This window comes from Dermacentor albipictus, chromosome 3 (genome assembly GCF_038994185.2).
Source record: "Dermacentor albipictus isolate Rhodes 1998 colony chromosome 3, USDA_Dalb.pri_finalv2, whole genome shotgun sequence".
Lineage (NCBI taxonomy): Eukaryota > Metazoa > Arthropoda > Arachnida > Ixodida > Ixodidae > Dermacentor > Dermacentor albipictus.
Genome location: NC_091823.1, coordinates 146439008 through 146457394, shown reverse-complemented (window position 1 = coordinate 146457394; position 18387 = coordinate 146439008). Strand labels below are relative to the sequence as shown.

General features: G+C 44.9%; 1 protein-coding gene across 4 annotated transcripts in view; it reads left to right on the top strand.

The window, feature by feature from the left end:
• Positions 1-18387, top strand: part of LOC139057610 (uncharacterized) — a 174552-nt gene that overhangs the window by 104033 nt on the left and 52132 nt on the right. For all 4 annotated transcript variants that reach the window (XM_070536140.1, XM_070536142.1, XM_070536139.1 and 1 more), the window contains 2 exons: positions 281-673; positions 8353-8661. In XM_070536140.1, the coding sequence (XP_070392241.1) occupies positions 287-673; positions 8353-8661 (696 nt within the window). In that variant the 5' untranslated portion in view covers positions 281-286. The remainder of the gene's footprint in view (positions 1-280; positions 674-8352; positions 8662-18387) is intronic.

Genomic DNA, 18387 nt, shown 5'->3' with positions numbered 1-18387 from the left:
CATTGAAACATGGCATTTCCTCAAAAGATATGTTGGGCGTTCCGCGCGTGCCCATACTGGTCTAAATGAGGCACAAACAATTCGCGCGCGGTCTCTCAAAGAGGCCGCTGTAATGAAGAAAAATATTTGCCGACCCATCATTGCCGTGATTGCTCAACAATTTCAGCGAGATATGTCGTACTTGTTATCCACGAAACTATAAGCTCCTATAACTTTCAAAACCAGAATATTTTAGACTTACTTCGATGCTTCTATATTTCGGTGTTTTACATTTTCGCAGGAAGTGATGGAACGACCACAGGTCTCGAACGCTTTTCTGGACGACGATTTTTACATGGAGCTACTGAACTCGGAAGTAGAGGGTGTATCTGCATTAGCCAGAAGACTAGTGGACTTCGGAACAGAGGCCAGCGTGTCAAGCCAGCTGCTGCCTGTTCACTGCACCGACAGCCAGACGAGGACCTGTCGCCTTCTCAAGCAGCTTTCAGCACTGAATGAACTGCTGTACTACATAGGGGCTGATTTGACTGAAGTCGGGCCGGGGAAAATTGTTGTCCGCTGCTACACAAGCTTCAACAATAATGAACAAATGAAGAGAGACCCCCACATGGTGACAGCGATCATATTCCTCCACTGCATCGTCACTAGGCACCGCTGCGTCGACATACTTCAGGTATGCTTACAAAATGATTGTTACATTGAGGTTCCCGCACATAATATAAAGAACGTTGACCCTGTAATTCCAGCATAGTGATCCACATCATGTAATATTCAGAGCAAATAGTTCATCAGTATTTTTTTCCACTGAGAGTTCGTCTCTACAGGAAAGAAGTTACGTACTCAACAACGCAATATAGTAAATAAATATTTAGAATTTTGTCTTCTAAGCCCTCCGCCACAAACGTCGTTACAGCTCGTTAGCAGTCTTACTATCGGTTCTTGGTTAACTTCCTTTTCCATAAGGTGATGACTAACAATGCCGCAATCTCGCTGCAGCCATTGAAAGAATATATCATGTCGTGGCCAATGACGCTGGCCTATGTGGCCAGGCTGGAGCACCGGCACTCCTTATACTTTTATCGAGAGTAAACGCTGCAAAAGGGATTCGCAATCTCGCTCTTGCCACCACGTTCATTTACTGGCCATCGCTGAAATAGCCTCGACCCATCACTGAAACTTACATTACCGGCAAACCTTTCACCAAGCGACGGAAAAATTCAGTGTTGGCTGTGTGTATCAGTAGCATTCGCTGACTCCTTCAACTGTCGTATTGGAAAAGCGGACTCGCCGATGCGTTCTAAGTGCAAGTGTGAAGAGACCATAAGTCGTCTTCTGTGCCACTGTTCTCGCTTCGATGATCAACGTCAGGCTCTCCAGTGTACCTTGAACAGACGAGACGATAGGGCATTTGCAGAAGGAAATGTCTTGGGAGCCTGGCCTCGCATTTCATTAGCTACGAAAGCCATTCGAGTGCTTCCTCAGTACCTGAAGGCAACGGACGAGTGTCGGAATGCATACATCTGCATCTAACTTAGTGCATGTGGAAGTGCGGTTAGACGGAATATCCTCTCGCCTTCACTCCCCCACCCTCCTCTCCATGCGTAGGTTGGCAAACTGGACTCAGTCTGGTTAACTTCCCTGCGTTTTCTTGCTCCCTGCTCTATCTCCCTTCCTTAATCATAATCTTGGGATGCCATTCTGCTGCTGAGCACGACGTCACGGGTTCAATTCCCGACTTGTTAACCCTTTAAATCTTAACTTCGACGTTAATCCGGCCCATTTTGCTTTCTGAAATGCTAACAGAAAAGGAAATGCAAAAAAAATGGCCAGGTCCCGTGCACTGTTGGAATCAGTTTTATGCGAAGCAATGTGCTGGTACCTGATTACCCAGCCTTGCTTCTGCAAAGTGTTACCAGGCAGACCATTGTGTTGGTGTAAATCCAGTTGTTGTGTGTGCGTATCGTGGACGAACGAGTGTATGACGTCTACAGCACGACGACGATCATGCTGAAGACAATCGTATGGCGGCAATCGCACGATTTCTGCGGTAGAAATTAACGCAAATTTAAACTTGCGAGTAGTTGGGTTCGACACCGGAACTCAATGGCAGTTAGGGAGAGACTGTGACGTGATTTGCAACTGAGTGTTCTGAAATCGCACGTGCCCATGTGTATGTCATGTAGTGTATGCTAGCACAATGATGGTGCTTCTACTGCGGGGAAGAATCGTTAAAGCGTAATTAACATGGTCTGATGAGATCGGCAAGGCGTCGCACAGCTTTTACATGTCCTTGTCTACTACGAGGAGAGTACTGGGGTATGTGGCCGATCGCGGAGATAGTACAGAATAAGAAAGCACCCTAAAGCGTCGTATGTCACGAAGAAACAAGAGACAGGGCATAGGGACTCACTAGCACAATGTTTCAAAGAGTTGGCAGGCTTTTGACAGAAATGTGTGCGTGGGATTGTGGCCTAGTGGTAAGTTGTGGACTGTTGCTTTGGATGAGCTTCAATTCCACTATTGGTCACACCATAATTTTCGTTTCGTTAAAACGAGGTGAGACGTAAATCTGCCTACCTACCTACAGAAATGTGGCTAGGATGAGGCAAGAAATGGTTTGCGTCTGAAATCTTCACAAGCTTATCTCTTTGATTTTATTCAATACGTAGCTGTACCATGTCGTAGTTAAGTTCGCATGCCGAAGGCCGTATATGTTCATCGCATGTGAACTGCGTCCGTTACGGTTGCCTGCCCCTCTCCACTGTTGTCGGTCACTTACTGCAGCATATTTTTTAGTGACTTCTTCGGTCGGCACCTATAAACCTAAAAGACGAAGAGAGCAAACTGGAAATAGCCACCAGGAGGGACACTATGCATGTCGGCTCTAGAAGACGAAACGTACGTAGAAACAGAATAGCGAGTGAAGAACAGGAGAATAAAGGAAGAAGTATAAATATCGTAAAATGAGAGGGATAGGTGAGGATGTGAAGAATGCAAGCGTGAAACATGCATGCTCGTTACCAACTCATCAGGCGTGGCTTATGTGCGGCAAATGATTTGCATATGAGCACACTAATTGGAGCAAGATGGGAGGTTATATTCGGGATTCGATATTTGTCACAATGAAAAAAAATGATAGAATGGCTCTTCACGCTTAATCAATATATGCCTAGTGTCCTACATGTAGTACAGTTCTCCCGTTGGCAGCACCTGCTAACATTTCTTGTTTAAAAGCTTGCATTAGGCAGCCGTTATCTAGGAGGTCATATCTCTTCTCTGTGCAAACTTTGGTAAGTGTGTGCTAAATTGTTTCTACGTAATGGGCCTCTGCAACATCGTGAATATTGGGACTTCGTGAAGGGCACGACCTCATGGTAGAAACGTTACCCATAAGAATTGAAATGTAATTGATTGATTGTTGCCGAGAACGTGACTACATGTCCATATGGGACGAAATGTACGTGCGGCAGACTATCTATTCTCTGTAGTTACAATTTCGTGACTTGCAGCATTTGAACCAGCATTGACGTATATGCAGGACACTAGGCAGATTAGATGCGGTTTTGGGAACCTATAGTACTGGGGTATCAAACATGCTACCACAGATAAACTAAAGCAACCGCGATTTGTTTTCATCCTTTTAAGAGGGCAGATATTTTTTGATAAGGCTATTGCAAACGAAAACCGCCTGCCTGCCAAAGGCTGAAGATAATTTTCAACCATTGACCCTTGTGAATGGGTGCACACAGCACTCTCCCTTATTCCGCCTGGAAGTATGCCGTGGTAGTAACAGACAAGCCAAGCAGTAATGAATAGGCCACGGGCACGAACTATTCGCCGGACAGCATTCTTATGGGTAAAGAAGTAGGCACAGCTTAGAACCGTGTGGCTACTTGTTTTTCACTGAAGCGCCAGTAAAATGTCAAAGTATGCAGAAAGTAGGCGCTACCATGACCTGAACGTGTTCTCTGAGCACCTAGTCCTGCAACACGCTAATGCATCAAGATGCATCTCTGTCTGCAATAGATACATTCACAGTTTTTTCGTAGACGAAGTGGTCACTTTTCTTGAAAATAACGCCAACTGCTATGGCCACCATTGTAACATATACTTGGAATGTGCATGAAATGTGCTTTAGGTGCTCTTTTTTTGTGCGTGTTTCCTAAACTGCGGCAGTCTTAGTGAACATTGTTGAAGCAATTTTAAAATTCTGGGCACAAGGTTTTGGTTACCGAGTTGTGACTCTGTTGAAATCGTCTGTCACTGCAAATGCCACAGTACTGCTGCAGTCACGTCTAACGCTCAGTGTGGGGAGCCAAAGCACGTGGTAATAAGAGATTGGATAGAAAGTTACTTAAATGTCGTGGTCAGGAATCGACGCCTTTCAGAATCAACCAGTATAATCTAACAAGGATGGAGTCTTGAGGCTTAACCAAACCATTGCAACATACTGCGCCGTTATAAGAGCAAGATGCAGTATTATTCGATACGTGCATGCCTTCTTCATGCGTGTGAATGCCTACTAGCACTACCGCGTAGAAAGGGATGACGCTGACCTGCTCACATTTGAAGAGCCCATTGAAGAGTCATAGCGTTCAGGGAGCCAACAATATTTTCTGAAAACACCAAATTGATTGGCCCGATTGGACAAAATTGTGATTCTACACGACAGGCTAGCTATCTGTTGCCAGTGTCATAAGAAAACTACAGTGCGTTGTCAGAAATGTGACACCACAGATTGAAATGAATAGCCTAAGCACTTGCACTCTGATAAGGAGAGTGCTTGCCTAGTGGCCTACATGTTAGAAATGAGTCCCCGAAAGTCTTTCAACAAAGTTCTTTAAGCAGAAATTACCCTCGAGCACTGGACGATTAACGCACGGCAGAGACACGCACCACGCTGGCACGAAGCACACTTTGTTGGCCTCGAGTGCCGCCAACTCATATCGTGGCTTTGGCACGTAAAGCCCCGTGGTTTAGTTCCTTCTAATTAAGTGTAGCCAATATATATTATTTCAAAGGACGTTCTGAAACTTAATAATTATACTATTGAGAAGATCAGTTTAACAGTGGCGCTCAACTGTTGCGCGTTTCGTAAGGTGAAGCCATAGCTCTTCATATCTTTCGTACCTCCTGAGCTTTTTCGTCCTTAGGAGCGCTTTACACTCACCATGGTTGAGTGGTCGCTTTGACATTGTGCTGCTAAGCACGAGGTTGCGGTTTCGAATTCTGGCTGCGGCAGCCATATTTCGATGTGAGCTAAATGCAACAATGCCCATGTTTGGAGCATTGGCTGCACAGCGAAGAATCCCAGGCGGGCAAAGTAAATTCGGAGTCCTCCAATATGACGTGTCTTGTAATCTTACCGGGGTTTTGGCAGTAAAACTCGAGAATTAAATCTTTAGCTTTACATACTTCTTCGATTTCTCATTGATTTAGATGCTGTGCTCTAATTTTATGAACTCTTCCTGAATAGGCAATATTTGCGTTCGAGAAGACACGTGTGTGCTCAACGATTTCGTTCATTTTAGACATATTTATTCGTAATGGCACATCTAATTGTAAGATTGCATTTATCAGTAATTTTCAGTCTCCCAACCCAGTTTATTCATGTTTTTCTGGAAAATTCCCTACAAATTTCGAACGCGTCTCTAGATATGGCAGTTCTTCAGAATACCTCACTTTTCATTTCTCATCTTACCTTAGAAACTACAGCATCCACTCACCATCCGCAAATCTCTTCTTCAACGCATCCAGTGATTTTCAAACCACCTTTTATAAAACCTCCCGACACTATATTCAATGCTGCTTGCTACAAACACTAAAATTTACCTGTTCCCAGTTCGGAAATTATGTTGCCATTGGAGTAGTGGTTCCGGCCTTAAAAAAAGTTGGCGTTCTACATGTGTCCATTCTAAAAGGAAAATTGGAGTTAGTACTGTGTTACAGCTTCCTCTTAAGTGGCAGTTTTAGTCTGGGTCTCCTATGTAAGCTGATAAGAGTGGAGAAATTGTTTTTGCTGGCAACCACTTCCTTGTATTAAGAAGTATTTTAATGACATGAAAATGTAGAGAGGTTGGCCGTATAATGGAGCATCTGGCCTGCTACTCTACGTAAGGGAAGGGGAAGAGGGGAAGAAAAAGGGTCACAATGAGGGATGATAATGGGAGGAACGAGGTGAAGGACACATTACACAACTGGTATCGCAGGCGTGTTAAATTCGAACGAGAAAATTATAATTTATTCTCTACATAAGCAGCGCTGTCTGTCCCTTTCTCGCGTCCTGCTATACTGCGTTGTTATTATTCAAGTTAAGGTCGTCAATGTCTTGATAAATTAAAAGTTCTTGAATTTAAAGCAAAATTCGTTATTTGTCCTTACAGGTCATTACTAAGCATTTTTAGACATTTGTAACGAATTGTATTTGTTACAAGTTGTCGTTAGACATATTGGTCATTTTGTAGTCGTTACTAGTCATTACAAGTCATTTCAGTCATTATTAGTCATTAATGCTCACTACTAAGCGTTTTTAGTCATTTGTAGTCAATCGTGATCCATTACAAGCCGTCGTTAAACATGTTCGTCATGTAATAGTCATCAGTAGACATCACAGGTCACTGCAGTAATAATTATTCATTACTCGGCATTACGAAGCATTTCTATTCATTTCTAATCAATTGTATTCATTACAATTCGTCGATGGACATATTGGTATTTTCGGATTCTTTACTAGTCATTGATAAGTCAATAATAGTCAATGTTGGTCATTACTAGTATTATTAACCTCTACCAATCTCTATTATAACGTTATCATTCACTGTCATTCTCAATCGTTTTTAACTCTTTAATCTGTCTTTAAACTCTCTTCGTATGGCGTGATGACGCTTCGGCGGACACTCCGGTGGACACAGAAGAGCTAAGGGCCCCGGGTGCCAGACTACGTAGCTACGCCACTGGCTGGGAGAGTGTTCAGATATTTGCACAGGAAAAACATTGATTCACGGTAGAGGAAAATAACTAGGAAGCTTGCCAGCAATTACGAGACGGGTATGGTGAGCAACAAAGAACGTCAAGCGAAAACTCAGAGAGGCTACGACAATCTCATGGGTGGCGGTAATGTAACATAAGCTTGCTACGAGTAACTACATAAGAGCAAGAAATGAAATCTCGAAAGAAGCAATTCCTGTTAGCTCAAAGGGAGACTCATTACTTGTCAAATAGAGATCAAGTTGCCTTAGATCATGCAATTATAAGCCGAGATAAAATGAAGAAGCATCTGCTTCCTGTGGTAGAGCTAGGGAAACAATGGAGCATGTTTTATTAGAATGTGAAGATATCTGCCCAGCGGTCTATTTAGGCACCACTGGCCTCCTTGAAGCCGTTGGGTTCAGCGAGAGCATGGGGAAAGCAAGCATGTACCCAGTAGATTAGTACGAGGCGTTTGGAAGATTGGTGGAAGAAAAGTAGGGAAAGGACAAATAATGGAGGTGTACAAAAACAAAGTTCCCAAATGTGGTTCGGAAAGGTGTGTGAAGGGAATACTTTGGGGTTACTTTTTCTTTCGTTTTTTTAACATAAGTGGGACATTAAGCTATATACTAACAAGAGCTTTGGGGTGCAACCTACGGCCACCATTCTAAAGAGGACGCTCAAAGGATATATCCTGCTTGAATAGCCGGCGGACCACTCACGTGGCGATGCTTGTACAAGTTTGGCGATTGGCGTACCGGTGGACCATATACTGAAAACCACTCGATGGTGTTCGGTCTGTATATGTTTGGGGCTGCGTATCGAGGAATGGAAAACGTGGTGCCGTTGCTCCGACCAAGCGTTCCGGCCTCGCGGTGCTACAAACCATCGACTCTGCCGACATAGGGTCACCCGGTGTGTTACTATTCCACCTTGCATTTCTATGCGTAATTTCTTGTAAGAAATTGTAAATACAAGTTTCATCTCACTGCTTCTGTCCACCTTAAGTTTCCAGTCAACCTATCGCCGCTTTACTTAGAGGCAGTATTCTTCACTTGCGGATACCGTCTCTGGCGGTTCGTCTCGGACGCCCAAGTAGAAAAAGAATACTCTCTATTTTTGAGATGGAAGAAGAAGCTGTTCCCTTACTGAAGTGTAACCAACAAACTTTCTAACCTAAAATAGGCCAATTGAGCTCTCTTCAATATCGCGGTAGAATGTGGTATTGTTTCGTTAGGAAACGACAACGCTTGCATTTAACTCTGCATTTGTCGTTGTTGCCACTACTAGAACGTACATGTTTCAACTGTTGGATAATACAGACGCCTCTACGGAAGGCGGGGGTTTACATAATGTATTTTTTTCTTCTTATTGTTGTCGCAGTTAAGACTTCAGCCACGGGAACAACGTGACCTCGATTCACTGATGTGCAACACCATGAAGCGGATCTCTTCGCTGAGCTGCTTTTGCCTGAGTGACTCAGATTTAACTAATACAGCGATCACAGTTGCGGTCTTCTCAGCTTTCACTCATCTGTTGCGGTCGCGTCTCACTGAACTCTCTCTGGAGCACGTGCGACTGACCAATCTTTCCAAGGAAGCGTGTGCCCCGCTGGATGCTTTCATGACGGCACTTTCGGAGACAAGCACACTCAAGTGGCTCAGAGTCGTCAATACGCTCTTCCCAAACGAGGTAACTTGCGCGCGTGCGTGCCTCTGTATGTGTGTCTGTGTGTGTGCGTGTGTGCGCTAAGAAATGTGACGCAGTTGATTAGTGATAGGGTAGCCCTGAAGTGAGTGCAGTTTTTAAATCTCTGCAAGCGGAAGAATAGAGCTGCACAGAAATACTTCTAAAGCACCCTCTTTTATCCCTGCGATATGTGCTGTTGTTAAAAGTGAAAATAATAAAATAAGCTCTTGCGTTTGATTTCCCACAGCCACAGGGTGCGCCTCAGTTGAGGGCTCCGGAATATTTTCGACATTTTGTGCGATAGTTTTTTTTGCAGCAAAGCTGTATTGGCCACCTCACAATGGGTCTGTCGTGTTGGCAGGCAAAAAACACGGGAGGCGCGCGCCGCTGGGGTTCTTGCAGCACCAGCAGATGGCGCTCGCCTCCGTGGCAGTGACGGCTCCGGTCGTGGGGGGTAAATATAGAAGAAACAGAAGTATCGCCTTCGCGCATAGCGTTCGCCGCACGCGTTTCCCAGTAAAGAATGCGGCTGTATTCTTTGCAATGGCCGGGAAGCAGCAAGTGTAGCATACGAAGAAGGGAGCGATGTAACTACACCTTCATGCTTAAAAGAACCCGCCTAGGAATTGATTTGTGTTGGGACGGTGCCACGGGAAGGCCGCGTATAGTGAGGACTTCCGATGTCCAGCGTGCATACGAAGCGCGGTGAAAGTGCGGCTGAGTGCATTTCTAATCAGTCTGGTCTACTCTTTGTTGGTGCACGAAGTAGCGGCGCAAGCCAAGTCGCGAGCCGTTGAACCGTTACAGCCTAACAATTAGGTAACGTGCGTGTGAATGTCGCTGTGTGACTAATATGAGACTACGTCTCAATGGGTAATCGTTCTAGTTATTCACAGCTCCACTGTCGAACCACCTTAACAGCGTGGATTAGAAACATTTTTTTTTCTTAGTGTATCAAATGTCCCTATACGAGGGGATTTATATTCCTTCCGCGTGCACACGTGGGCATACAGTCGGGGATGAAACCAGACCGCGGACGAGGGAAAACGTTACGGCCTGTGATCACAACGCTTTTCAGGAAAATTTACAGACACCATGCCAGATGGTCATAAATTTAAGCAGTGCACCCTACCACATCGGTAAAGATATGATTGCGGTGTGCGCAGGTACTGTACTAATTTATGATCAATTTTTGGTCGATGTGTAACTTCTTCGGTAAAGAGCGAGAAAGCTAGCAAACTTCAGAAAGTCCTCCTTCTTGTAACGCTTGTAACTAATTCGCCGGGCGTCGCACTAAACAAATTGGAAAGCGCTAACTTTTTTTCCTTTCAATAAGTTCAAGGAATCCTAAAACTCCTTGTCATAACTAGACACCGGTTCCTTAGGCACTAAATATCGCCGTTTTTAGTCGCCTTTAACAGGCAGTATAGTTGCTACTTACGCATAATTAGTATAAACCGATAATTAGCCGTGTATAGGCTAAAATAACTTCTCCTGTCCATCTGAGGATAACTTATGATTTTGCGAGAAGTAAAACCCATTAAATGCATGTTTCGCGAAATTCATTTTATTTTCTCAATACAATAAAAGGAGGTTGTAAGATTTATCTGAAATCTAGTGTGCCTAGACATACAACCACGGGAGAAGTTGTGAAACCAGTCACAAACAAACACCACCTCAAGATCTTCGTGTTTCAAGTTGTGCCTATTTTTGCTGGGTATCAGTTTGTGCGGGCAAACAACGCTCAGCATCCACCGAAGTTACCGGCACATACTTCTCGTTCGGCACGTTCGATGATCTATTGCCCTATGGAATTGGAAAATGTTCGCTGGTGAAAACCTGCAACAGTTCTTTCAATACCTAAGAGCTGATACTTTTGTACCACGTAGTTTGAAGCTTCTAAATAGCTTGAACAACAGCAGGTTCATTAGGGATGCCAACGAACCTTTTCTTAAACTTCCATGTTAGCCCCATACTCGTGGTCAGAGTCGCAACTAGGCATTCAAGTTTCCAGATGACGTCAGCTGAAGATATCAATTCAGCCCACAAGTAGGTTAAGACACCTCCGAGTGTATCTTCGCGTATAGCAGTTTCAGCCCTTCTCACAGAAGTGCACTAGCCAGCCCCAAATCTGTTAATAAGAGCCTTAACACCGGCAAAGCATTCGCGGTAACAATCGGCTGCCTTCAGTCCAGTTCCCCAGTGAGTTATAACATTCTATACAAGGCAAGGCTAGCACAAAACTCTTAGACATTTGTAGGCCCTGAAAATCGAATGTAGGCAGTAACATCGAACTAGTCATTCAAATACCCGATAATGACGGCAATAAAATGTTTCTAGCCATAGTAAGTGCTTATATGCTAAATAGGCGCGATAAGGAGGTAAGAAATAAATGAGAATTCCGCCTGAAGTTCTGGTTCCTAGTTATAAGTGATCAAAAGGAATAACAGCTCTAGGAAAACAGAATCAGCTACACGATCGGAGATCATTGTTCCAAAAGTGCGTTCAGTTTGCGTTCACTTTCGCCTCACGCGATTGGCCTAGGCCGCGCTGAGTCGGCGGCTAACGACTCGGCGCAGCCTATATGCGTGAGCTGAAACTGAACGCGCGTTTCGAACAACGATCTCCGATCGCACCCCAGGTCAACACATTCTAAAGCCCTGTTCACACTTAGAGATTTTCAGGTGCTGATCTGGTCGGCGACAGGAAAACATGCTTTGCGCCACGCAAAAAGTTATCGTCTTACCATTCGGTCCGGGAACGATTTCTGTCACCGAAAAAAAAAAAAGCTGCGCTTGTTTCAAGCCATGGAACACAATACGCATCTTTTTTCGGACAGTGAACAGTATTAGTTCGGGGGGGAGCATTTCTACAGGGTTGATCACGGCGCGTTTTGTGGCTTAACACGTTCTATAATGCCTAGTAAAATTTCTGCTAGCTGTTTAAGGTTCATCGTGGTGACTCAGGCATGCATCTGTCTCCAAACTCTTCAGTGCCCATCTCCTTGTGCTGCGTAATTTTGCCTTGCTTGCTCATGTCTTCCGTTTCCCGAAGCGTGTGGGGTTTGTATAATTTTTCTGCGAGCCTGTGACCGCATGCGCCTACGTAACATAAGGTCTACGTTTGTTCTTTATGCAATGTATCTAATCTTTTTCGGTTACTTGTGCACATATGCGAAATACTTTTGCACTAGCCGTAAATTCGGAACAAACCTGCGAGAAGAGAGTAGCGAACTTCAGTCCATGCAGAGCCCCTCTTGAGAGCTAGTGAATCGCGACAGACATTTCTTCACACATGACGACAACTTTGTTGGGAACGTGACCATTTCATCATCGATAAGACACCGCCAACTCGCGTGATGGAAAGCTCTCCAGTTTGAACGCGCTTGCATGGGCAACTTCGTTGGAGGTAAGTACTATGCACACTAGGCATATTCGTTGATTACTCTAAAGCATTTGATTCAATTAACCACCAGTCTCTACTTGCGAAACTGGAATATTATGGCTTTAGAGGCACTTTCTTAGCACTTCTCACGTCCTATTTTCATCATCGTCGGCAGCAAACCAGTGTTAACGGTTTTCTATTTAAAGTAAAACCAATTCGTGCTGGTGTGCCTCAAGGCAGTATCTTAGGCCCATTACTCTTCAACATATATGTGAACGATATAGTAAACATAGACAGTAAAACAAAATTTATTATATACGCAGACGATACAAGTATTTTCATAACAGGGTGTGATCCGTCTAGCCTCATAGAAAAAGGCAACGTGGTGTTAAATAAACTTCATGCTTGGAGTGTCGTTAACTCATTAAACTTAAACGCTGCAAAAACTAAAGCAGTTTTATTTCGCCCTCAGCACAAAGCACTCAATATAACCAGCAGTCTAAAAACTTGGTCATCAAATATACCAATATCACGCGAAGCTAAGTCTTGGCGTAGTTTTTGAAGAACACATGACGTGGACAGTTCAAGTAAATGAAACATTAAATAGACTTTCAAAAACTGTAGGGGTTTTGTGCAAATATCGCCACATCTTGCCTGAGAATATAAAATTGTTAATTTACAATTCCCTGTTTTTGTCGAAATTATCATACTGCTATTTAGTCTGTGGCACGACAACACAAACACTCAGAAACTACATAAACTCCACAAGAGAGCCCTTCGCAACATCGGTAATGCTGCATACGACACACACACACGGAACCAATCTTTGAGGCCCTTAATCTATTAGCAGTAAATGTGCTTTACCCTACAATGTTACATAAACGCTACAAATTGGAAGTTAAAAATAATTCATTTCTTACCGAATTGTCCGGACTACACCGGCTTGAGCATGCCCGTACATTGAGAATGCGTGATCTTTGGAAGGTGCCTAGAACACGTACAAAGTATGACACTCAGATGCTAAAATACCAGTTACCTGCGCTGCTCAACAATTCAGTTTCAAATATAACACAATGCCACACCTAATTGTCCTCTTTCCTTTACTGTGACGTTCTAATTATCGGTACTTTTTTGCTTTCGCAATAGAGTGTGTAATCTCATGCAGTATTCATGTACTCATGTGGCCCTGTCGTGTGTTCAAGCGTATTTCTTTCTTATTTTATTGTTTCCACACAATGATTTGTTGTTATGCTTCTTTTACTAGTATTTATGACAATGGCAGCTGATTTAGGACCGTAAATGCACACACACCTGACTTCTGTACACGGTTCGGTTTATTTATGTAGGCGTGGTGTATTTGTTGTGCGCCTTGTCTGCCAATATTCAGGGGTGCGGACCTCGTCAAGCCTGATGAATGGCTTTTTGTCTGTGCCCACCAAGTGTCTTTGATACTGAAAAAAATGATTGATTGATTGATTGATTGATTGATTGATTGATTGATTGATTGATTGATTGATTGATTGATTGATTGATTGATTGATTGACTGAATAGTAGACCATCTTAATCTTGCACTTACACATCTCTTAGTGGAACTCACACCTCGGCATTGGTGTTCTTTTGGTTAAGCGGGCGAACGTATTTCCCTGGCACGATAAGCGGGCGAGGAGGAAGCGCAGCGCGCTTCACCTGGCGACGCGTAACCCACCAGTGAACGGCGCACGAAGCGCACATTATAGTGCTGACGTCACAGCATGTAAAGAGCGCGCGCGCAGCTGTTGCGAGCAAGCAGTTGAGCGCCGCAAGAGAGGAGAGAGTGACGTCACATCCACTATGCTAGGCAGATGTTCAGTCATTGCGAGGCAACACTTTTCCATTAATTAGCCGGTTATATGTCAGGCCACCTTCTTGTGTGCGACTTCATCAGTGACGCCATTACTTCCGCTTTCTACTTTCGTGTTTCCAGGAATTTCGCCAAAGTCGTGCTCACGTGGTGGGTCTCTAAAATCTACGATTCTGTGTGCGGTAATCAGTAATTTCTAATTCTATTAATTCTAGGCACTTCGGTAACTCAACTTGTAACTAAACATATGTTCTGATATCAAACCTACAATGAAACCCGCGAATATTTTACTGTCTTATTTTATTGCTTCTTTTCTGATTTTATTTTTTATTTAGCCTTCGGTCGTCTCAGGAGGTGAACCAAAAGCCCTGCGCAAGAACTAAGAGTGTCGCTCGATGCTCGTACCACTAAAAATTTAAGAGGGACCAAAATAACTGATAGAATTAAACCACGTCTACTGCAAGACACATTTATGGCAGATAAGACGTGCACGAAAGACACATGCGTGACAAGTCTTGCAAATACTAACTAAAAGCAATTGCGAACTAGTCCAAGAAGCAGCGTTCTTTGAAACCCACATAGCCGACGGCGGTAAATGTCGAGAAGGTGGAGTAATGCAGGGTCGTAACCATAAGTAAACAAGGAAATTCAATCTGAATGAATTACAGAGATTGAATTTGAGACTCGATTTTGCAATCTTGAGGCTACGAGATCTAATGCGCGTCAGGTCATTGTTGTTGGACAATAAAACCGAGGCACGGTTGTGTACGTAATATTATTTGTGGACTGAACATTTATTCATCAAAAAGTAATGTACAGCACGAAGGACAAGGACTGCGAGAGACGACATACACAGCGGTGCTTCCAGCAATATTTTGTTGCGTTACCCCATCGTGTGTATATGTACTAGAGGCAGCATGCGCAAAAAATGAAACGCCGTCATAAGGGGTGTTTTAACAGCGAGTGACTGTACTAAAAGCATGGTCACTTGAAAAAAACATTGCGGTTTCTATCTGTTTAGATACGCGACTTCACTAGGGGTCAGCGCAATAGAGGGAGCACTAACGCACATACTACCGAGTTTTCTGAAGATATTGACACGTGTACTTGTTTGTCATTATCGGGCGACGCATTTCACCGCCTAACAAATGTTATCGCACACCGCAGGATGCCCCTGCATGTATCGGAAGTTTCTGGAATATTATCAATGCTTCCATCCGATGTCTGTGACCGAACCTTGTGAAATCTGAGTGCATGTGTGCGCGGCGCGAACGATGTAGAACTTTGTGGAAGGCACGCAGGTCCCAGCGATTACTTTGGAACGTTCGATGACTGATGTATAAAAGCCGACGCACTTGACCCGCTGATCTGATTTTCAACGATCGCTGCTGTCGCCGTTCTTTGAGTGTAGCCTGTCTTTAAGGGCACAAGTTCACTCAATAGAATGCTACTTTCGCTTTTCTCAGTTTGGCTGCTTTCTCCACCGCCACTACCACGTGACATCTGGTGGAGGTGCTTGTGCGTTCATGTACCGAACGCCCCCGCAAAGCCGCAATCCAAGCCCGAAGCCCGAGGACAACACCAAGATCGCCCAAGACCAGCGTGCTAGCCGCAGACTGCATGGAGTGCCCCCAAAGCACGGACAAATGCCTGAGACGACAAAGATCGTGCCCAAGACAACCCCAATGGCTGCCCCAGTGTCCCTCGTTATCCTGCAACAACCTCGGGACCCACCGACCTTCCATGGAGCAGATACTGAAGACCCGGAATCCTAGCTGGAGACCTACGAACAAATCACGACAACAGTAATACTTTCAACAACTGGGACTCCGATGACAAGCTGCGGCATGTATTCTTCGCCTTAGAAGACGCCACCAGAACATGGTTTGAGAACCGGGAGTCAACCATGAAAATGTGGGACCTGTTCCGTAGTGGCTTCCTGCGCACCTTTACGAGCGTCGTGCGCAAGGAAAGAGCCAAAGCTATGCTGGACGCCCGAGTGCAGCTACCTAGCGAGAACGTTGCCATCTTTACGGAAGAAATGAGCCATCTGTTCCGCCACACCAACCCGGATATGCCCTAGGAGAAGACAGTCCACCTACTCACGCGTGGTGTGAAGGAATAACTTTTCGGCGCAATGATACGAAGCCCACCGAAGACCGTAGAAGAGTTCATTCGCGAGGCCACCCGCATCGAGAAGACACTGGCAATGCGGAACCGGCAATTCGACCGCCGTACGAACTCTACCAAATACGCAGGAATTCAATCACTGGCTACGGACGATCTGCGCGAGACCCTCAGGGCCATTGTGCGCTAAGAACTGTACAAGGTCTTGCCTTAGTCGCAGTTTCAAGTGGCCTCGAGCACCGACATCGCGAAAGAACAGGTGCAGCCATAACTTGGAGTTCCTGAGCTCCAACCACAATTACCGCAGCCCCAGCCAGAAGTGATGACATACGCCGCCATCGCACGCCGTCAAGGTATTCCTTCGCGACCGCGCCAGGGCCCTGCAACGCCAACATTCCGTCGTCGGCCGCCGCCGCCGCCAACATGCCCACCCATCGCCCAGTTCACCTACGAGAGGAAGACTGATATTTGGCGAGCCCCCGACCGCTGCCAGCTCAGTTATCACGGCGAAAAAGCCAGCCGTGTGTACCACCGATGCCCATCCCGGGATGTGGGACTGCGAGGTTTCGCCCAGGCACGTACCCAGGATTTTTTTTCCGGGGGGGCCCACCACCTTGATGATCATCATCATCATCATCATCATCATCATCGTCGCCGTCGTCGTCGTCGTCGTCATCATCATCAGCCTGTTTTATGTCCACTCCAGAACGAAGGCCTCTCCCTGCGATCTCCAATTACCCCTGTCCTGCGCCAACCGATTCCAACTAGCGCCCGCGAATTTCCTAATTTCATCGCTCCACCTAGTCTTTTGTCATCCTCGATTGCGTTTTCCTTGTCTTGGTACCCATTCTGCAACCCTAATGGTCCAACGGTTATCTAACCAGCGCATTACATGACTTGCCCAGCTCCATTTTTTCCTCTTGATGCCAATTAGTATATCGTCTATACCCGTTTGCTCTCTGATCCAAACAACTGTCTTTCTGTATCTTAATGTTATGCCTAGCAATCTTGGTTCCATCGCTCTTTGCGTGGTCCTTGCTCTCAAACATCTTTGTCAGTCTCCGACTCTCTGCCCCATATGTCAGCATTGGCAAAATGCACTGATTGCACATCTTACTTTTCAATGATAATGGCAAGCTTCCAGTCAGGAGCTGGCAACGTCTGCCGTATGCGATCCAACCCACTTTTATTCTAAATTAAGCGCTAATAATTTAACTTTTTTGTGGTTACCGCCTTATTTGGGTAACAGGAAAAGTTTGAAGTACGGATTATTTGCAGCCTCGTGGAGGAACAGTGGCTGGTTGTAATGAGGGCGTGGGCGAGGCTTCACTGTAGACTTAAGGTGTCTGCGACTATAGTAGCATTTTTATATTAGCTCTGGAAGAATTACAGCGAAATATATATTTGCGGAACAATCAGAGTTCTTTTGTATTCCTCGTTTACTGCTCCAAGTGCGAAAACAACTCGTGTTGTTATTTGGGAAGTTGCGTAACGCTGTGTGGCCGCCAGTCCCATACAACCGCGTAGAGCGCAGCATACTGCGATTGTAGACGTACTGCGCCCACCGCGAAAGGTTGGAAAAACACCCACATAAGCACAATAGAGAAGTGGCTACGTGAGGCGGTTCGACCGCTAACTGTAGAAGCGTCATTCAAAACACGTAATTGTTCTCCGCTTCCGACGGCGTTTTCTCTACTTCCTATTTAAATAAAAAGATGTTGATCCATAAATATTTTATGAAGCAACGGTTATATTTGTTAGATTTGTTGTTAAATTCGCTTTTCCTTGCAGTTTGGGTGTTGCCTTGGCTCTCTCCCTTAGTAGATCGCTTGATTTCTCAACTCCTTGCGATTTGGTTTCCAGTTGCCAATTTTGCACAAAAAGTGCTATAAATTAGGAAAAAACCAGACGAGGTAATGGGCGACAGTCATCTTGATTATGGGTTTGAGGGTTATTGCAGGTTTTCGTGATGGAGGCTGTTTCACATTATTTTATTTCTCACCTTATCTAATCCATATCACGTGTATATGATTCCGGGCATCTGCCAGCGTCGCGACGAGCTGTCATTCAAGGAAATAATGAATCAAAAGGAAAAGTTAAACGCAATTGGCGTTTTCTCCGCCCGCACCTCGTTCCACGAGAGTACAGACCAGCTGACTAACAGCCGCATCCCTTTCCTGGTCCCAGGATGAGCCTAAACAAAGAAGGTTGAACTAACAAAAGCAACAGCTATGCGCGTGACAGTTGAATGGATGGTGACAAATGAACGCATCTCGAGTTAATCTCGAGGGCGCCGAATCTATGAGAAAACTGGCCTTCACATCCCAAGAGATGCTGATAACTACCGCCATCCAAAATGAGTGAAAAGGGCAGCATA